Source organism: Buceros rhinoceros, unplaced genomic scaffold (assembly GCF_000710305.1).
Source record: "Buceros rhinoceros silvestris isolate BGI_N320 unplaced genomic scaffold, ASM71030v1 scaffold7374, whole genome shotgun sequence".
Lineage (NCBI taxonomy): Eukaryota > Metazoa > Chordata > Aves > Bucerotiformes > Bucerotidae > Buceros > Buceros rhinoceros.
Window position 1 is genome coordinate 77,299 of NW_010410032.1, and position 22,620 is coordinate 99,918.

Below are 22,620 nucleotides of genomic sequence, written 5' to 3' on the forward strand. Positions count from 1 at the left end.
TAATTTCTCCTTTCTTTCCAAACTCCCCAAGTTTAACTCTTAGAGCTGCCTTCTGCTCCTGTATTCAGTTCCTGCTTCAGGTCTACCAAGACTAATTTCAGTGATGTGTCCATTGACTCCCTTTTGCTGAGTGTGACCTCCCCTTTCTCTCTATTCTGATTTTCGTCACTTTCCCTGCTGTCTTTTTTATATGGAAAACTCCTCTTCTAGGATTTCATAAAAAACCCTGTGTTTCTCATCTTTATCATCTCATGATCCTCCTCCTGTCCTCATGATTTCGCTTCTTTAGTGTTATTTCTGGAAGATTGTCCTTTTTCCACTCCTTGATGCTGTCCCCCAGTGAACTCTTCTTCACCCCCTCATTGCCTATTTCCCTTGGGAACCACCTTTCTGTTTTCATGACTTAAACTGACTGTTTACTTATGACTCGAGAAAGTCCATGTATGCTCTTTGCCTGCCTCTATAAATCGAGTACCATCACTGTCTGCTTCCACACATCATCTCATTTTTTTCTTTTATGCTTTATTTCCTCCTCCTCAGCTCATTTGTTTTGACTGCCTTCAGTCACTGCGGCCAGCGGTGCCCATACGTTATGTAGTACTGTCAGATGTTCTTAGATCAGTGATTTTTCTTCATTTAGAAGACTGATGGTAAGGAGAGTGCTGCTGTCCTCAACAAGTTTAAAGGGTTGAAAGCGATCTTTCGGTTCTAAAAAAGTTTGAGAAATTTAAGGAGTTACATGAGAAACTTTCAAAAGATATATAAGAAAAATCATCCTGCTACATAAGCTTAAATCTAAACCAACAGTTATCTTTTGCCAAAATAATATCAAGGAAAAATGTTTCTATAGTATTAATATTCTTAGTTGCCTGTATCCAAGCTATGGCTTCTATCCGGGGTGCTCCATGGAGATGGCAACGCAGCATTAGTCTGTAATGTAAATCTGGATTTTATACATATGCATAGCTATATACATAGGAACACAGGCCCACAGATGTTTGCCAACCTAAACTGTCAGCCAGATGTTTTGTTGTCCTAAAATTGCTATTTCTAATATGGATTAAAACAGAAATGAAACTTGGTTTGGTTTTACTTGTCTGCTTGAAAAATAACACAAATAGCATTTGAAAACAGAGTGCGCTGTACTTGATTAATTGATTCGATGTTGAACTGGCTAAGAAAAAAGTGTATGTTTGACGAAAAATGAAGGGTATGCTTTCTAAGTTAGCAGCTCTGACCTTTTCAAGTTTTCCATCTTAAATAATAATTGAAGCCATGAGTAAATAAATTCAACTTTGCCTGCAGATGTTGAACTCTTTAATGTCCTTTTACTCTAATGCAGCCACTGCCGGATGTTAATGGCAGAAAGAGGTTTATCGTGCCTCATGCTGGGGCTGACTGGCAGTCTCTAGGAACTGTTTTCTTTCCTCCAGCCATACCATTAAAATGCACTTCCAATCAATATATCTGTACAGTTTCTGTCAATGCTAAGTGTTTGCCTAGGGGTCTGCTGTGTCCCAGAGGTATTTCTTTTCTTCAGTTCTTCTGTATTCACGAGGGAACCAAATTACAGTAAGTCTTGTTTACCTAGACTGCCTGTTGAGATTGTTTTTGGACTGCCTGCTGGAACTGGAGTGAGCAATACAGAGCATGCGAACACACTCACGTGCTGGTAGGTACAGATAGAGATGTTAGCAGTGAGGTACCTCTTGCAGCAGTACTGGGTTCCAGCACAGCCTCTGTGAAGTCTTTGATTTAGGACAATTAAACATTTGAGCATGCCCTCTGGACTGATTTGGCATGTGAGTGGGAAAGGGCGCAGGGTGGAATATAAAAAGAGGTCTCAGGTTCTGACATCTGATTTCAGATGAACTTTCCTAGGATGTTAGCGTTGCTTGTTTTCCCTTTTCTTGGATGAGGATTATCTCCCTCGATCAATGAGGCAATATGTGAGCACCTAATCAGTTTTAGATTCTCTTTACTAGCGATTGCTTTAATGTAATCGATTAAAAGGGAATTTTAATGATCTTGCTAATTGTGCTTTTAAAGGAAACATGACAGCTATTACCGAACTCTTAATTTGTTATTTCCCATGGTGATCAGTTTGGAAAATCAAAACACGAGCTTTTAAAATGTGACATTGCCTGCAGTCTCACTTGTTTATTTCTTACATTTGTTTGTCATCTCTGTAAAAATGGCAAAATAGGAACAAGAAGCCAGTATTCAACTCACAACTTTTTGTATTTCTCATTTGCGTTATGGAAGATGCAAGAGAAAGGAAATACTGCAGCCTGAACTAAGCAGAATGTAGTCTGTGTTTCCACGCATACATACAGCCAAGAAGAGCATCTAGATTGTTTCTTTAAAAGACAACTTTCAAAGGGAAGTACTAGACTGTAGCTGCCTATAAATGAAAATGCTGGGTACTGCTCAGCAGAACCAAACGCGTTCAGCCACATGTTGCACATCTGAATTATTTATTCAGAAATAATAAGCATGGTTTGTCAACACTGACACAGAGGGTTATCTGTGTTACTTAGCAAAGCTATTGTAATGTCTTTCCTGGATTTATGTGTAAGTGTTCAGGAAGCACCTTATTCGCTTTAAAATGCTGAGAGTCCAGACTATAGGTTGAAGCTCACTTATTCCATAAATTTATTTTTCTTAAATTCATAAAGTATGGGCAGCATTACAAATGTTAATGCTACTATTATAGGATCATAATTTAAAAATACCAGTGTTCTCAAAGGGCTCCAGCAGTGTGTCATTTCCCTGCTTTATTAAAATGAATGAACAGATGTACAATTTATTTCTGCTGAACTATCATCTAAATTCATAAGCTATTTCTCATGTGTCTGAAATCCGTGTTGGTTTCCCATTTTCTTTGCCTTAGAAAAAAAAAAATTACACTCTCACATTTATCACTCTGGGGATATAAACGAGAAGTATACTCTCCACTTCATTCAATTTACTGTAATATTCTCAATACAATTTAAATCCCATCTTTTCAAGGCTATTCAGCAAAACCCAGGCACTGGAACTCCCGGGATCCAACTGGAAAACTCCCTTGCCGTCTGTGTTGAAGATTGGCAGGTGGACTCTGAGGACACTCTCCGTTCTCTCTGACAGAACGAGGTGCCACGCAGCTGCATTTAATCTTTTCGGTTGGCATTTACAGTGCTCATGGAGGCTATGCAATTTGTTAGCAACAGGTTGGGAAGAACCAAGGAAGGGACGAATAATGGCTGGTAATTGGGAGAGGTGAGAAGGCCGGGTGGAATTGTAGTCAAATCTGCAGCTAAGGAGCACGTCAGCTGGCCCCAGCTACTCATGAAGAAGTGTTTTATTAGTCCGGTGACAGACTGGGAGCATAGCAGGTGCTCCCCGGTAGTGATAAACAAACAAGACAAGACAGCGCAGAGATTAGATGGAATAAAATTATGGAGGCTTAAAATCACATGAAATCACATGTTGCCATGGAAAAAAACGAGTGTAAAAATCCCAGACAGTGTGCTCTCAGCCTATTGCCGTCCTTATTTGTTGGCAAGGTTTGTGGGCACTGTAAGGGTGATATTTTTGCTAATTCCATGTGAGGAACAAGTGGATAATATGCCTTAGGCTTTCTGGCAACATTTCTTCTGTAAACCCTCTTTCTGAGGTTTTGTATTGTAAGCAAGCCACAAAAAATTTCAATGGTTTGAAGTTGACAACCAAATTTTCAGGCTCAGATTATATTTTTTCAGTGGTTTTTCTTTTCCTCTGATAAAAATCACTTTGGCACAGAGAGTAGTGGGACAGAATGTGAATCAATCTGCTTTCTTCATTTCATAGCAGCTCCGGAATTTAAATGCAGGCCTTTAAATACCTCTTTGCCAGACAATTCAGGAAAATGATGAAGTAATGGTTGAGATTTGCAAAAAAGCACGATTTTCTTCAGAAACCTTCTCTGCAGTGGCAGGAGCAGTTTGTCTCTGTGGGACTGCCCGGAGAAGGTTGTTAATTCACTCGTGAGAATGGAGGCATTGTGACTGGAGCAGGTATGTTTTCATAATGGCAACATTGCAGATAGTCTCAAAACAATTAAATGTGGGTATCTAGTTCAGCCATTCTTGTTCCATTTTTATCCTTTCCCAAGCCGAGATAATTATTTTCCTCTCTCCTTTCCTTGCTTTTTGTTGCCAAAAGAGAATATGACCAGCTAGGAACGCAAATGCTAGAGGCATAATTTTCATCTTTTATCTGCAGTTGGGAGGGAAAATGTGATTTTGCAGTTACACCCTGTATCTCTAGCTGTCAGCTCCAAATCCAGCGTAATGAGCGTCTTGTGTGACGGGGAGTTTGCATCTGGAATCTCAGTTAGGGAGCTCCTTCCTGTCACTTGTTTTTTGGGCACAGGAAAAATTTTGTTTTGCCATCCAGTGAGCTTAATAGAAGCTGATGAGCACCACAGACCTTAAAATTGTTAGAAAACTTTGCAGAAGTGTTTAGTTCCCCATTTTGCTTTCTATAGATTCTTGGATTTGGGCTTATCATGAAATCCATAGGGGAAGGGTTCTCAAGATAGCCTCGAATCCCTCCCCCCTATTTGTATAATTATCAGTATTTGTTTATTTTTCCTTCAAGACCTTTGATGACACAGTCTGTGATCTCCCAGCAATCTACTGCAGTACTTTCAGCTACCCTGCTGGTAACAAGCTTTGCCTCATCTCTGATGAGAGTTTTCCTTGCTTCCACTGAACCCATCACTTCTTGGTCTTTTCCGCTATGAAGGTGACACACAGACAACCCTTTTATATCTGCAACAGCCCTGTGTGCATTTGCTGTGCGGATTTGTTCAAGACCACGAGCTGTAGACATCTGCCTCTGCAGTTGCTCTTTGCCTTCCGCACTGTGGGCAGGAGCTGAGCGCTATGATACAGCTGGGGCTCCCCAGTGCTGAGCAGATGGAAGAATTCCTGCTCTGTCTTGCACGCAATACTGCTTCTTACACATCTCAACACAGTTTTGCTGCTTTTGCAATACAAATTGCCTTTATTGTCCACGATTCTTTTCCAGTAGCAGAGTAAGTGACAAAAGTAGCATCTGCTATATGTAATTCCTCCTTCTTTCTTCGTTACCACCGGAGGAGAAGAGCATATCTATTTTGAGCATTTTGATGTGATGGAGTTTTGATGGTTAGTTTTCTTCTGCACATGTGGGTTTGTGTTTAATATGGAGAATTGGATTATATCATTTGGTTGTCTTCTTTTTATTGCTTTCGGGTTTTGTTGTAGAACAGGCTGAGGGTATTTCAAACACAAATGAGAGTCTGTGAGCACCAGATAGGGAGCTTTATGTGCATGCACACTGTGATCTTCTCCACGTCTTTCTGCTAATACACCTAACTTCTGACCTGAAATTATCCTGCAGTTCCTTTTTGGGGGGGGTTCTCCTAAGGTAAGGGAGTAGATAAGGGAGCCTGACAGCCATGGGCAAATGTACACAGGGGCACGGGAGGAGGTTCAATTCCAGAGTTAGTTCAGAGCGAGTTTCATTAAGAGAATGTTTTATAACCATATAGCGTTTTTCATTCCAAAGAACCCCAAAGGAACATACAGAAAGTTGTTCCTCCCCATGGGCAAGCAGAAGATTAAATTGCAACTTTCTTCTGCTTGCAGGAAAAACGGAGGTGTAAGGCTTCGTTTTCGTTATTAAAGAATCCTGCTCGGGAAAGTTACTTTAATTTCTGAAGAAGCCTTGCAAATGATGGCAAATTGTGGTGTTGTATTGTTACGCTCAAAATCTTGTTGATAGGCAAGGGGGAAAGCCCATCTTATATATAAAGCAAAAAATTTATTGTTAGTAAAATTGAAAATTAATACAAGTCCATCCTAATCCAAAAATCATTATTAACTGAGAATTACTGCAGGAAAAAAGAAATCTTTTATTCAGGAAGATTTCCAATAATGAGAAAATGAAAGTTATAAAATTGTGGTACAGATCTTTCTTAGCTTCTACTCTTTTTCCTGCTGCTTTTCTCACTATTTCTGGTTACTCTGGCTTGTAAAGTTGGTGGTTTCATTCCAGTGGTAGGGCAGTTATGGCAAGCTGTGATGATAGTTGTGATGCTTGCTTTGATCATGTATTCTTCCCCCTTTTGGGGAGGAATTTGAGTCATTTTTATGTATTTCCTAACATGCTTTTACATGTTGCCCTTTCTTAACTGGTCTGAAGCTCTATGTTAGACCCAAATTTACTGTATACGATGTCTTTTACATTTGTTAGACACTTTGTTACCCCTAACATCAGTTTTGTCCAGCTCCAGGCCTGCATTTTTTTAACTAAACATTGGTGAGATATATTATAGGTGTAGGGTCTCCAGAGCCACGTCTGTGCTTCATGTCTTATTATCTGTACTTTGTTCAGCACTCTGTGTCACTACTTCTTACTAGCAGTGCCAATACCATATTACAGAGCGCCGCAGCTCCTGTGCCGTTCTGTGTTTCTAGACTGCAGTTAGCACTTAACAACTGGGACAACACTTGGGTCCCATATGTACTAGGGACAAGTTTAAATATCGTGGTTGGTGCAGAATTCATGCAGTGGTGGCCCCATGGCTGGATTCATGTAGGAGTGAGTCAGTGATGTGCACTGACTCATTTTGAAGTGCGATGAGAGCTGTCCATCATCATTAGTCTACCGAAACTGCTATAACCAACTCGTCTCCAGGTCAGAAGGCAGAGTCAGTGGCTGTGCTTGAGACCTCAGGTCTCACAATAAAGAACATCTGTGTATCAGCAGACTCTGAATTGTTATATAGGATGCAAAACTGACTAGCAGGAATCAAACTGATTTGTATTCATGTGAGATGTGCCTTGAAGCTCTCAGGGAGTAGTAAGAGGTCCTTTTTTATATATTTCATCCCAGACATAGTACTTGCTTCAGGGGCTGAAGTACAGTGCCGTTCTCTTTAAAGTGCTCCCCCAAACTCCGTCTGAGCACACACGAGGGTGCTGGGCTGTCTGAACATGGGACTATGGCGTGTCACAAGTGATCAAAGTCTCCTTGCTTGTAAGACGATTGAAGTGTCACTCAGCTAAACAGTATTAAAATTAACAAAAGTTGAGGGAGAGCTAAAATCTGGCAGTGGAAAAATTGAGAGAACCAAGAGGACTTTTCCAAGCCACCACTAGAGTGTGAAACCAGGAAAACCCCAATTGAGCGATGAAAGTGTGTGTGTGTGTGTGTGTAAGAGAAGGTTATTATACTGGTTAATACAGGCAGCTCTTTTTCCTCTGGTTTTCCTTTCCCTCTCCAAGCTCAATGTGCCTGACTTTGAGCGAAAATATCACAAGTAATTGAAGTTGCAAACCCCAGCAGAATATTAAATGAGAAATTAAGCGAAAATGCTCATCAGTTGGAGCACAGAAATCCTGGGCAAATTTTCTAATGCACTGTTACAGCAACTGGAATAATTTTTTTCCCAAATGCTTCACTAACTGAATTGATTGAATTAAATGTGTTCTGTGGTGCTTGCCAACCTCTGACCCCAGTTACTCAGGATAATCAAGGGGGTAATCAGCCTACTGTGATCTGAGCTCCAAAGGAACAAGAATATTGTAAGGTTCAGGGAGCCTATGCTGGCATTAACCAGATGCCATCCGAGTTTGATTATAAATCTTAAAGACCACCAAATTGATACGACACAGTTTAATTCACTAAAAATTAGGTATCTACATATTAATCACCATACTGAATATCTGAAAGTGCTTTTCTAGCAAGTGAAGCCAGGTGTCAATGCTTTGGAATGTCCCACAATTTAGTAATAAATACAATGATCAGCATCAGCACAAAAGTAACATTAGCCAGATTAAAAAAGATTTTGTTCTAACCTCAAATAGATTTTTTTTCTCTCCTGTCAGAGTTTACAGCTCCACTGAAATTGTTCCTCATGTTTCTACTTTAGTTATGAGCTTACTCAGAAGCAAAAAATAGTATATGTTTCAAGCTACCTGCCAGCACAGCGATTTTTCTGCCTTCCAAGGGAAGAAAGGGTAGCTGCTTTACAGTACATCATACTGCTGTGTATAGAAATAAAGTGGTATTTATTGTCCCTTAAAATGACTTCCCCTAGAACTGGCAAGCTCAGTTGAAAAATCTGTATCTAGAAATGTGCGTGTGGATCCAATTAATTGCTAGTGTGCTGCTTGCTCTCCTTGGGAAGAGTTCAGTGTGGCAATTTTGATGCAGCTGTATTAGCATATTATGTAGAAATTTGCAGCAGAAAAAGGGGAAGCAGTCTTAAGAGAGAGGAATAGCACAGCTGCTTAATAAACTAATTTTCTTCATACATGTCCTGATTTACTAAGCATTTAACCCTGCAGAAAAGCTTTTTTGATATAAACCATTGAGAATACCAAATGCTTATTTATCTTATTGGTGTCACCTGTATTTCTTGGGAATTGCCTTTATCTGCATTAAAAACTGGGTCTGCTCGGAATTGGAGGAGTTAAGCTACTGCTTAAGGATTTCCAGGCGTATCAGAGCATTAACTGTCACCAGGATGATGATCTATGAATTCTGGACATCCCAGCTCTAGTGAGCACTTGTTGCATAGGTGCAGTGGATTCCCTCCTCCTACCCAGACTGGCTGTGGAGGACATCTGTGCTAGGTGAAATGCTTCTCACCTTCCATCAACAAATTACAGTGGTGGTCTTCACAGGAACAATAACCATTAAGTACCACTGGGACAGGCCACATGTTCTGGTCATGTTCAGGTAATCTCTGCTTCCCACACAAGGTAGGTCTGGCAGGCGTGATTCATTGTATATAGATTTCATGGTGTGCACGCACATCTGTCTGTCCGAAGCACAAGCATAGTGTCTTGGCCTGTCTTCACCTCAGCCCTTATTCTTGGTGCTCAGACACATAAACTGGGGAGCACTGCCATCAAACTTGTCATTCACGTTCTCTGAATGGCTTAGGGAGAATTCAGAATCAGGATATATAGAAATCCCTCGTTCAGTCTTTATCTTCCCTCTTAATAAGAAGGACCAAATGGATACTTATCTATTTACAGCAAACCATGTCCAGCTGAGCCTGCAGCGGGGTTTGTTTTCAGGAAGGCTGTGTGTACACTGAATGTATGGTTAGGAAAACATAAATTACAGGAGAGAAAATGAAAGGGCCCTGAATGTTCCCTCTGTGACATTCTAGACAGGAAATAAGCACACAATGGGCACTTACAAAAGGAAAGTTTCATTTTCCTTTATTACAAATATTTTTCTTTCAAGAAAAGATGAAATGAGCATTGGCAAAAGGAGCTGGGCAGTGGGAGATGGAGACTGTGGGTATCATTAAAGAAGAAAGTAATAAATCCATTTAACGTACCTTCGCTTTTTTCCCTTACCTTTTCCACATCTGTGCAATGCCAAACCATAAATCTGCTGCTCCATGCTTCAGTCACTGATCAGTGCTGTGTATCTCAACACACCCTTAAATCTCAGGTGTTTCCAAACCAGGCCACCCCAGCTGTGAGTGAACTTCTCTCAAACTGCCTTTGGAAACCTCCCATCACAGTGCTATACGGGGAGGCTCAGATCACTCCACGGTCATTAGTCAAATAGGTTGCATTTATTTCTATTGTTCTTCTTCTTGACCTTGGGAAAATAATTTTTCCGTGCTAATAGCATTGGAGACCCCAGGACCTTGTTCTTCCCTATCAGGGTAAAGAGAGCTCTGTGCTTACCTGGGTGTTCAAGATACGATACAGACTTTTCTGCTGTGGGAGGAAAACAGAAAAGGAAAGAGACTATTAATCATGAAAGTTCACCTATGTCTATGATCTCTAAGAGGTTTTTTTCTTGAATCATAGCTTTTTGATAGAGCAGTAATATTTATGCTCAATGAATGTTGTGCAAAGAGGATGTAGGCTAGATAATTTGAGAAAAAATCATGTATATACAGTAGAAGAAACTACATGCAGTAGACTTCATTCATCACTTTGTCAGCAGACTTTGGAATACTTACTGTGTTCAGATGGATTGAAATACGGACTGTTCAAGCCAAATTCTCCTTTCTCCATCCAGTTTTCCACGGAAAACAAAATGCTGGCTAAAGATTTCATTTTTAAAATTCAGGCAAGTTCTGTTTCATTGCAGATAATACTGCCTGTAGACTTCCATCTGTACCTCCTGCTTCCACTGGAACAGTATGAAGCCTTGCAGAGTTCTTATTTGCTTCCAAAAAAGAATTTTCAAACTGGGCAGACTTCAGACAGCTCTCAGCTGGGGGGGCTTGTAAATCTAGAGCATCTCATCCCCATCTGCTGGCACAACCTAAAATGCCAGAATTTGGAGAACTGATGAAATTCATTGCTAAAATACTCTAGAAATACAAGTTGCTTTGAATGGTGCCGGTAGGCACAGCTCACCAATGACCACGTGAAGACGCTTATCCACTGTCAAAACATCTGTTGCTGGCAGCATGGGTCACGATCAGCTGTAAACTGACACGGTGAATAACTGTCATCTTTGGAAGCAATATCCTCTCAGGGCAGAAAAAGCAAGATTTCTCGTTCGGGTGTATATGCTTCTTTTTTATCAAAGAGCCCAAAGATTCTGCCATGGAGAAAGTCTCGTTTATATCTTAATTTTCACGTCTCTGCAAAGACATATTGGCTTCTTTCACCTGGTAAGAATATAGTTCAGTCTGGCAATATTAAGCTGCCAAAATAGTGTTTTCATGATGTTCTGAAAAGTGTGTAAAGGATTTGGAAAGTCCCATGTTGATCTGTCATTTCTTTACACAGTGCAATCTTATTTGGAAATACCGCTAAGTTGTGACTCAGTTCCATCTACCATTTAACCTGTGTTTTAAACCTGACCTTGAACTAACTTGGTTCCAAAACATTGTGAAGTTGCTATGCAGTTGGTGCCTCTGTATAAGAACTTCATAGGCTAATTTATTACTTCCATATTTATAAGCCTTTGAGAGGTAATTCATCATCATCATTTTCAACAGAGAACAAATAACCATCGGAGCTGATTGCTGAAGAACTTAATAGTATTCTTACCACTCAGGTTCTTTAAATCTAGAATTGGTGCTTTTTCAGAAAATTGGGTCCAACTTCAAGCTGTCAGCACTGATGCTGAGTCACTGGAGATAACAATTCAAACAGTGGGTGACCAAGTATTTAAAACAACCAAGAGTATTACAGAATTCACTTAAATATCACTCCTTTAACAGTTAATTAATCAATAGCTAATTAAAGAGGACATCTTTTCTGAACCCATTCCATGTCCAGACAAGCCCCAAAAACATGGTGATCTGGGAACCAGCAGGGGGAATTTGTTGCTTATGGTTCTGACCCACAGAGCAAACGCATCCCACCTGTACCCAGGACCGGCATGAGAAGCTGTCTTGGTGACATAGGACAGTTTGCATAAGTTCCTTGTTATCTGAGTCAGTGGATTTCACACTTTTTTCTATGAGTGAGGCAGTGTCAGTAAGCTCCACTCTATATGTTCAAATCTTCAGCAACAGAAAAGTTGGTTTGGGTGTGAAAAAGGCTCTGCTAAAAATGAAAGAGGAGCATTTAACATTCCTTGTGACCATCGTTAGCATAAGTGAGAACTGTGTGTATAGAGGGGTGAAAAAGCCTGTAGAAGCTTTCTGTTCCTAAAGTGCAGTGAACGAAAAAGAAAGGAAAATCCAGCTAAATCTATTCTATTTAAAGTTCATTCTATTTAAAGAAGACATCCAGCACCTTAGAAAGAAGATAGGCTGAACACTGCTCTTGATGGAAAGAGCACTGAGGAAGACGTAAGACATAGCTGGGTTGGCTGAATACAACGCGAGTGGTCTCATAAATGTGAAAAGCAGGTATCTCCCTGGTCCCCAGGCGACGCTGGTACTGTAACGGGTGAATAGGTGTAGTCTGCTCTTTCAGGTTTGGTCAGATCATCATTTTCTGTGATGCTGTTGTTTTAAACATAAGCTTTGTTCCACCTGGAGGGAAAGAAATTTTGCTAGATAAGAAAAGACATCATTATTTCTTGGAGGTTTTCTCAAAAGTGCTTTAAGTGGAGTAAATCTTAGTGACCTTCCATTGTCTTCTCTCCACCTGGAAGAAGAGTATTTATTGTTCTGTGATGTGACCATCATTGTAGAAGTGTCCATTGCATTTGTGGGTACTTGATTTATTCTAGAAATAATTGAATGCACGGTGCATTTATAGGTAGAAAAGTGAAAAATAAAGGGGATTGCTCCTTTCAAATCATTGATATACATTCTGAGAAAAAAAATAGCAAGTATGTTTGCCTTCCTTCTGAATCTTCAGACATACGTACTACATATGCACTACATACCTGGAGGTAACCATCTTTGAAGCAGGTATCTGAACGGGATTTCAGCTGTGGGAAAGGAGCAGAAAGTTCTTTAAATTCGTTTGTGAATCCTACGAATACCTAACTCTGTAGATCTTCCAAAGCTTTCTAAGATTTATGATGTCTGCAAGAGGGTTAGCAGGACTCTCTGCATTGCCACTCTGGCAACCTTACAAGCAGGTCATCTATCCATCCATCCATTTTCCCTTTTATTCTGTTCCTGCCCTACTCAATCACAAATCCTAATACCTAAAGTGTTCCCGAAGTGGCCCCACTGAATCCCAGAGGCAACTTGGCTTCACCACAGTCGAAAACTGCTCACAGGGGCACTTGTGCCTGAAGCACGGGAAAACAGCCTGATTAACACTTTCTTGTTTCTTTGCTGCTTGCATTTCTAGTACTCCTTCGCAGTACTTTTCCAAGCAGGCTGATGAGCAACAAAACAAGAAAAAAGTCATGTTGAAACTTGCCCTTTTTTGATCATTTGTGTTTAATATCAGTGATATTAAGCATGCTTGTGTTTTTCAAATAAAAGACACAAATTTATAGAGCCTGCAGAAATTGCGGCTGCATTACAGAGAGCAGAATTTAATCTTTGGCCTTCCATTTAACTGATTAATCTTTTGGATTTGTTGCAATTGTTGCAGGCTGCTGCATATAATGGTCAAAAATAGTCATTCAGCCTTTCATTATTGAGCAGTACTTTTATTTTGTAAAGTGACTGGCGTGTGCCTCGAGAGATCGCAAGGCATTTACCATACACAGCCTGCGTAAATCACTCAGAAGTAAAAGGTGACAACACATGAAAAATTATTATGGTCAATTCCATATATTCAGAAAGATTTTTGCTAAGCTAGAGTTGAATTCTTTCTGTGATTTCACTAGGGAGATGGAAGAATGTTATGTGCTTAGAAAAAAAAATAGAATAAGCTGTAAGAAACACTTTAAGAAAAGATGTAGTGCCCACAAGTCAGCGTTATGGCAGTAAGACAGTGACAATTACTGAAGACTGTTTAGGTGACTCATAGCTATAATTTGTGTTTTGCATCTAGTTTACACCATCAAATCCTTGTCACACTACGATAATGCTTTTTATTTACATAGTGTCTTTCATCTTAATGGCTTCCAAAGTGCTTCATATGTTGCTTCGTGTACAGTTTTCATAAACTTAATCCATTACGTTAATCCAGCGATCTCTGTAGCGAAATGCAGCAGCTATTTGTGTCCATGTAGTGCAGGCTGTGCACGGTTTAAAGAGGAAAAATACCTTCAAAATCTGTAGAAGTGATTAGGGAGAATGTGATACCAAGTTACAATTTGCCCTGACCACGTGGAGAGTTCGGTATGAACTGCGGGTGGACAGGTTCTCTGTCTTTCAGCCCGCCGGGGCACCCGCCAGCAGGCCAGCACATTTGGTCATCGTGCTGAGGTGAAAGGTGGCTGAAGGATTATCCATGTCACTTTGTTCAATGCACACATGTTATACTAAATATTTTCACCTAGTACTTTACCTGCCTAGTTTGTGCAGTCTGATGAGCTCCAAGCTGGCAGGCTGGGCTTTGTGTCCCAGGGAATTTCACAAGAAATGGCCAGTACTGACATCTGTCAGCTTCTCATTCCTGATTGCCTGAGAATGCAAACCCTTGTGATCACTCTGAAAATTCATTTGTCCTTGGAGATGCTCCAGATACAGAGCTATGGAAAAGATAGTTTCCTTAACAAATAAATATTGGCCAGTCAGGTGCACACATAGCAGTGAGCAATGACAGTGAGCAAAGTAAAACACACAGATAAAGAGCAAGTGATTGCAAGAGATTACATAAGCTTGTCTTCATAGTTTCAAGCAAGTAGATAGACAAAATATGGTTACAAAAGCAGTAGACTTCTGTAGAGGAAGACAAGAGAATAAAATGTCCTTGAGGAATTTCTAATAGAGACCTGTGAATTAATATAGCCCATTATTTTTCATCTTTTATGATATATAGATGAGGACACAAACACATGATAGCAGTGCAGGATACCTTCAACTGGAATACACCCTAATAAATGCAATCTGACGTGCAGGTTTAATTTGTTTGCTCTTGACTGGGAATCACAGCACACAGAATCTTAATGAGCCATGGGGTAGCGATCACCAACCCCAGACACGTTCATCTTGCGTTGCGTTTGTTGCGTGTGGGAGCTCTTCGGTTTGGGTGTGTCAGTACCCCACTCTGAGGCAGTTTCCCGGTGGCTTCCTAGAGGAATTAAGGTTATTACTGCATGCTTGTGCTGCTGCTGGACAGCAGACATTCAGGTGATTCTGATATAGTTAAGGTCATTTGTTTCTCTGTGCTCTGAGAAGCCAGTAAATAAAACTTCTCTTACTACAGGAGCTTTGAATAAAGCTGCCAGATAGGAATCCAGTTTTCATACTGGTTAGGGACCCTTTCCAGCTTTGTTTGAGACTGGATTCTCAGGTGATAGCATTTAACAAAGTGAACTTTTCCTTTATCTGCCCCACGATGGGAATCTGTCAAGACTGTTTTTTGTTGAGACCATCCAGGGCCATTTGCCGTTCAGTGAGAGCTGTCATTGTAGCGTCCCACCCATTTGCCATTAAGTGCAGTGGAGGACGGTTTGGCTCAGTATTGTATTATACCCTGGCTCTGCCAGGAAACAGCTCCTAAAATTAAGCTGTGATTCAGGCTGTTTGTTTCCCCCCTTGACTTCTCGCTGTAGCTAGCCTTTGATACAGGCCTAATTGTTCGCAGTAGGTACCTGACATCTTGGATTCTCTATACGCGGTGAGATAAAATTCCTGCCAGCTTGGAACCATCATTTTTCATTTTATCTTCTCAAGCTTTGCACATTGTTTGAAGCAGGCTTGCAAGATCCAGGTAAGGGAGAAGAGGAGTTTGACTGCTGAACTGAGATTCTCGCTCCTGCTCCGAGCTATCCTGGGTGCTGTTACACAGGATTTATTCTAACACAATTGATTTGAGTGTTACTCGTTTCCTTGCTATCCCTTTACTGACTCCTTTGTTTTAAGAAATATAAGCTGCTTGTTTTCACTCTCAGGAACCTCCACGCCTAGTGGAACCGTCTTTGTGATCTCTCACGGGAGTGCCCAGTGGTTGATATCTACTTCCCATGAGTCCACCACGACAGCAAACATTGCTCACTCGTTACATTTTCAAGTCTATTTGTGCTTCCTCACAAGCTACCCTCACACTCTTGGAGGAACTCGTCACCTACATCCATCACCATGTTTCCCTGATGCCTTTCAGGTCCCTGTTAATCACAAAAACCTGATTAAGCATAGACTGTTGGCTGCTGTTCACTCGCTGTTTCCTTCTAAGTTGCTATCGGTCTGTGGTTTGTCTTCCAGTATTTTTTCATAAGGTTTTGGGTGCAGAAAAAGGGAATCAGGTCTCTTTTCCTTTCCTGTGTTTACAAAGCTCTAAATATGACAGAATTACTGAAATTTCTGGGCTGTATGCATGATAAGCACGATAAATGACAGTATGGCCTATATCTCCACAGAGCAAGTAACCCCTAACGCATTCAAATGCTCAGCTGTAGTAATTGAACAGAGCTGCTTCCAGCCAACTGCAACTCTGGCCTTCTAAGTTATTATTTTTAATATGGGTCCAGATGATAGCAGTTTAAATAAAGTACTGAACTCATCTATTTTATTCTTAATTTATAGTGGTGCTTAGGGGATGTGCAGATATTTAAAAAGAGTAAAATCAATTAACTTGTGATCCAATTATATGTGTTAGCCACACAGGGGTTTTATTTTAAAGCACTGGATCAGATTCTCCTAGTTAAGCACCGTGCTCTGAGAACGTAAACCTTTCATTTTGAAATATGATGAACCTGTGGTTATCTGTTCTCTATTTCCAAATCTAATTCCTATTTTTGTCCCTTCATAGTTTTTAAATTCTCTTCTTCTGTTTTTGAAAGGGACGCTGTAAATTTAACAGAATTTTCTAAGTACTAGTTAGTCTATTCTTTATATAAATGTGGATGAACAGGCAAAAGAGTTCACCTTGTAGATAACAGACACTATATTTTTCTGGACCTCTCTGTTTCACAGAAGATATTTATCTTTTGCAATCACAAATCTATGATTTGTTATAGTTTTCACAATATAAATTTAGAGTAGACCCATGTAACAACTTCTGTGATTTGATCATTCCACTTTTTCATCCATCTTAAACAAATTTTACTCTGATGCTGCAGACAGCTTCAAATATCCTCTGTGTTTGGTTGTTTCTAAAACACAAAGAATGCTAGGGGTGAGCGTGCCCCTGCACTTGGCATTTTTTGGCTTGGCACAGCCTTTGCCTGAGATGTCATTTCCTTGATCAGCAGGTGTCATCGGGTCTGCAGTTTTAATGCCCCCAGTGCCCTTTTTGCACTACAACCTTGCAATTGAAGATGCTGAGAGCCCTTCTTAAATAAGGAGAAAACAGGAATGCAGAAGAAAGCCAACCCCAGATGAGATATCCTGAAATTAGATAACCTTAAGCTGACATTCAATGTTTTTTGAACTAGCTGGCACATCATGGCAACCTTTTCTGTTATAGTCTGGCACTGGTGGGGCAAGCAGATGGAGTCATGCACTTCACTCATAACAGCAGAAGCAGCAGTGTGTTTATTGATATAGGACAGTGAGTTTAACGATAAGTGCAACAGTGGTTAACAAGATTCAGCAGCAAAATGAGTATTTACTGCACAGAGGACAGGGTCAGACTAAACGCTCAAGGAGACCCTCCCATTGGGTCATGAGGTTCAGGAGGGACGTCCTTGCATTCTAAACTCCCTCTCACAGGGGAGTTCACGTGCAGCTGGATCCAGACTTCGTCCCAGCCTTGCTCAACTGTTTATGTCTAAAGGATTATATATGCACAATCAGTCCTTTCTAACACTTAGGTAACGTTTCAAAGTTTCAGCATGCTTCTTCCCGATTCACTTAGCATGTATCAGACATGATAAGGATTTTCTCAGCCTTGAGGAGTAACCTTGAGAGGCATCCCTGTTCAAGGGTTGATGCTGGAGTGCAGCCTGCTGCTGAGCAGGAGAGCTCAGTGGGCCTGGGCTGGCCACTCTTTATGGAGTAAGCTAATTCACTTACAGTCGTATATACAGACTGACTACAGATGTTAGTCTCATTCAGATTTGGCTTGAGCCAGATCTTGACTAGCACTCTGGTTAGGTGGGCTCAAAGTAGCCCTTGGCTATTGCTTTGCTATCTGTCTCCCCCAAACGCCCATGACCACATGAATCCATTATGACCAGCCACCACTGGTGGTTATCACTTGAGCAGGGTAATAGGAAATAGGTTACAGGCTGTGGGGGAGCACACCACCACATATAATAAATTTATCTCACTGGCTTCACAGTTATGTATCTGAGTAAAATAGACAGGTCTTTAAATATTTCACCCTAACAGGACTTACTGTTCCCAAGGTGATCCAGGGACTACTGAACACTTAATTGAATCAGACTAGTAGATTAAGGAAAAGATTTTTCAGAAGGATCAATATGAATTAGGAGCAGATGCCCAGTCAAATCTAAGGGTTAGATTCTTTAGGATTAGGTTCCTAGACGCCTAGTCACCTTTATACAGAGCTGAATAGGAATTGTTTGGTATCCAACACTTGCTGGGAAATATTCTGGCCTGCATGGTTCTGACATCTCACGTTATACATGCTCAGGCTGAGGCAGTGTGAAATAATACAAAAATATCAATCAAGGTAACCGCTTATTTTCAGTTAGAGTAAGAGGTGTCCAAGTGTGTTTTCCAGTGTCAGCATTTTTCTGAGCAGGAAGGAATACAATCTTGGTAGTGATTTCTCTGTTATTTCCGAGATTCTTAACAGAGTTTTTCTTTTTATTTGTTTCAAAGCAATCAAAAATATTCTTGTATTATCATTTAGAGTTAATTATACTGCAAATGAGCTTAATGATCTGTCCGAAACAAAGCTCAGCCACATCCTGTTACATATTAACTATCAAAATCAAAAGATTCTTTAAATTCTTTGTTAACTATACCAAAGAAGATAGAAATAGCCAATCATTAACATCATTCTTTTATAAAATCAGGTTTGAGGCTGGAAAGCTTGAACTGAACACAGGCTTTCAAATTATACGGCTAAATTATACAGCTAAACCGAAAAAGGGTATGGAATCAGAAGTCAAATCTATTTGAAGAATTTAAAAAAACCCCATAACTAAACTCAGGAGAATATATAATATTCTCCTCTGTACTATGAGGAAATCCATTTTACTTACTATTTGTCCAGATTGTGAAATCTATATATTGATAACCTGCTATTTTCTAGATTCAATGTTCTCACGAAATCTTCTGACGTGTTACGACTTCATCTGGTCTGTAAGACAGAGCAAAAGACGTTTAGTCTATTCAGGTCTTGAAACCACTTGGATGAAATTTGCCCCTAAGTGATATATTGTCACCAACGATGTAGCTCCTACAGCACTTACAAGAAAGCCTTTTTGTGTCATTAAAGTCTGTGATTTGGGACTTTAGAATCTTAATCCCCAGAAATGCAAAGATTTCCTAATGATCTGTAATGTACTGCTGATGTTCAGCACTTCTCAGGATTAGGTGCGTTATCATTCTGGTTTATCCACGTATAAAGCAGGCATTATCTTATCACTCTTATATACAGTGCTTTTAGGATGTCAGCCTCAAGTGCTTGAAAGGTGAGGAGTATTATTAAGTCTGACCCTTACAAGCTTCTCCAACAGTTCGCTTAATGTTTTTTCTACATAAATAAGAATGATGTTATACACTGTTTGCCTGGATAGTAAAATAGAATTTTGTCTTAGGCCTTGGCTAGCTGGGTAGTACAGCAGTGCAAGAGACTTCACAGGGTCATGAAAAATTCTTCCACTGAGAAATGAAAGTAACACTGACTCTTAGTTATGCAGACAAAGTGGTAGCACGAGGTCCAATTATTTCTGAGTCTCTTAGAGCAACACCTCCAAAAAATGGTATGGGAACACTTTTTGTGAAAAATGTTTCATGCATTGATAACAGTGCAGTGAAAAATTAATAGGGGTGGGGTAAGTTATGAACGTAATAGTCTGAACTACAAAACTGGATTATTTGTAAATAATAAATAGTACATTTGAGGGCAAGAATGGGCTATATTAGTCAGCTTTCTTTCTGCTTAGCTGTGAGTATCGTTCACAGCTGTAGCACATGCCCAGTATAAGCGCTATGCGACACCTGATGTATTTTCAGTATGCGCTTTTCCAACAACACAAGAACTGTCTTCTTGTGACAGAATCTTCCAAAGCTTGATTCCGATCACATTGCTACTTATCTGCCTTCTATTAAATGGAGAGCAGCTGTAATGTGCTACCTTATATTTCATGAGTGAGAATGTATTATTTAGAGCCTATAACCTTCTGTTTCAGGAGGATTACACCTTTCTCCTATTGTGGTAAATAATTAATGCTGGCTTGGATATTTCATATGTGTGTGGTCATTAATTGAAAATAGTAACAATTTCTTCTATGTTTTTTTTCTAGTTTCAAGCCACGGTAAAGGAGGGAGTCACGGGTGTAATAGTAAACTTAACCGTTGGTGACCGAGATGACCCAGCAACCGGAGCGTGGAGGGCTGTCTACACCATTATTAATGGAAATCCAGGGCAGAGTTTTGAAATCCATACCAATCCCCAGACTAATGAGGGAATGCTCTCGGTTGTCAAAGTAAGAACAATTTGCTGTTACTGATGTAAGGTTCACCCACTGGATTTACTGCATAAAAGAAGGCGCAGCAAGGATTAGCTTCTCAAAAACTCATAGCTGGCTACCAGCCCTTGTCCAAACAATATGTATAACCCCTTCTTCTGTCACAGGAACCTTAATTCTTTAGACCTGCCTGTCTCTAGCTATATGGCCATTGTGCATAAATAACAGCTGTTTTGCAGTAAGCATCACAGTTAATAGTGAGACTTCACAAGGAAGTTTTGTTTGTGACTGAGGGTACAATGAGAATTTAAGGATCGCATTTTATTCTCAGAGAACACAGATGCAAGTACTGGGGAAATAAAGAACGTGGCTTCAGACTGAACCGGGGATCCATTTTGGTCCCCTATTTTTAAAGTTTCATGAAAAAATGTATTACCTGTCTTTGCGTGAAGATAATGCTATATCTCACACTTCAAAAAAAGAAAAAATAGCCCTGGTCGATGCCTGAATTTTCTTTGTTTGACTCAATTCTTAAGATAAATGATACGTATTTCCATGGCAGTGCTTTTGATTTCAAGGTAGGAGTGGAGAAAATAGTCTTATGTTACGTATCATCAGTAACTAAGTATGACTGATTTGTTTGCTAAATGCCTATTACACTATAAATAAGCATGTATATATGAGAATTAAATTCTATGTATGAAGTATGGCAAAAAACGTCTTGGACAGGGGGACACCTTCATCTTTTGTAAAGTCCATTGCATCTTCAATGCATTTGGTATGTACCATTGTGTCTAATGCTAACTCTGACCAAGCACCAGATGCAGTGGATGCTGTCATCCCTTTCTGGCTAATTCTGTCTTCTGCGAGTCTGCAATGGGGTACAAAGAATAAGTGTTCGGTGTTGTCTTTTTGTACCTTGCACTCTGATTTTACTGTATGTTTTACAGCCTTTAGACTATGAGATTTCAGCATTTCACACGCTGCTGATCAAAGTAGAAAATGAAGACCCGCTGATTCCAGACATAGCCTATGGCCCCAGTTCCACAGCAACCGTCCAGATCACTGTTGAGGATGTGAATGAAGGTCCAGTTTTCCACCCAAACCCAATGACAGTGACAAAACAAGAGAACATCCCTATTGGCAGTGTTGTGTTAACAGTAAATGCCACTGATCCAGACACTTTGCAACATCAGACTATCAGGTGAGTGCAGTACCCTCTAATTTTCGTCCATCAGAAAGTGACTGTGTCCTTTGTGTCTGGGAATTTCCCTGGCAGTACAGAATCAAATGAAAGTTGTTTGGGTTCTACATAATAAGAAGTGGGTTTTTTTCTTTTCCCTGCAATGAAGAGATTCAGTATGATGAAGACAAAACAACTGCATTAGACAGTTTTCAGGCTATGAGGTTACTGCAGTAAAATGATCGAGTGCCACCAGCAATAAACGCAGCTTTGCATAGTGTTTCAAAATTACTTTTAACCTTCTTGTTTATTCCTCTTCCTTCATGAGAGCAGCGAAAACATGTAAAAATTGAAAATGCGTAGAGAAATAATTTATCTCTTTTACATGTGGTTTTAAGTCAGTTTATGATAATTTACAAAGTCTCTCAGTGAAATAATGACAGCATATCCATGTTCAAGGGCTAGAAAGTATTGTCCAGTGAAACAGTGAGGCTACAGTAAGCTAAGACTTGGCCTTACCCAGATGGATGAAAGTGATTTTTTTTTTGTACTTTGATAATATTATCCCACACATGTGCCATGTTGCAAGGAGCAAACCTCCATATTCAGTGGAGCCATCATCTTGTATTTTCATCAACCTGGCCTGGATTTCTTGGTTTTAGATTTGTTGAAAAATGAAAGATTAACTGCTTTTTTCTCCAACACTAAATTGACTTTCCAGACAGCTTTTCTCAGCATTTTAGAGTTGCAGGTTAGGCACTACAGCTAACATCTACATCTGTGTTTTATTTTTCATTCTCACTTTCATTCTTACTCTTACTCTAAGATATCAATATATATAAAAGGGCATAAACTTCTTTGTGAGAACGACTTCGAAGCATTACCTGCCCAATGTGTACTGCCAGTCTATACCATAGATGTAGATTTCTCTGCTATCACAGGGTTGTTTAGCAGTGATTGTTTGGATTCAAGTGATGAGAAGGCGAAGTTAAGCAGGGGACAGTCTCCAAGCAAAGAGGAAAAAGGCAAGGCAGGTAATTAAAAGTTTCGACTCTCTGCATCACCTCAAAACACTTAGTTAACGGAGTATCAGTATTTCCAGTTTTCTCTATCAAAAATGCTTTTGACTTCTGCCATTGAAATACCAGTTTATCTGAAGAACGATCTTTAATGTAGGCATTCCTCTTTTTTAAAAATTACGGAATGCATTTTCATTCTGAATTTTGGTTCTTACTCCAAAAATTCTTTACTGTGGTCACATAAATTTGTGTCTATGGATGGAAAACTTATGGAATTTCTATTGTTTGTCAGATACAGCAATATAACTCTCAATAGCATTACTCAGAATCTGGCTTGTG

At 39.9% G+C, this 22,620-nt stretch overlaps 1 protein-coding gene across 1 annotated transcript in view; it reads left to right on the forward strand.

Moving 5' to 3' along the window:
• Positions 1-22,620, forward strand: part of CDH13 (cadherin 13) — a gene marked incomplete at its 5' end in the record, with an annotated part of 144,361 nt that overhangs the window by 66,749 nt on the left and 54,992 nt on the right. Inside the window, 2 exons of the mRNA XM_010135446.1 lie at positions 19,915-20,097; positions 21,030-21,283. Coding sequence (XP_010133748.1) covers positions 19,915-20,097; positions 21,030-21,283 — 437 coding nt within the window. The remainder of the gene's footprint in view (positions 1-19,914; positions 20,098-21,029; positions 21,284-22,620) is intronic.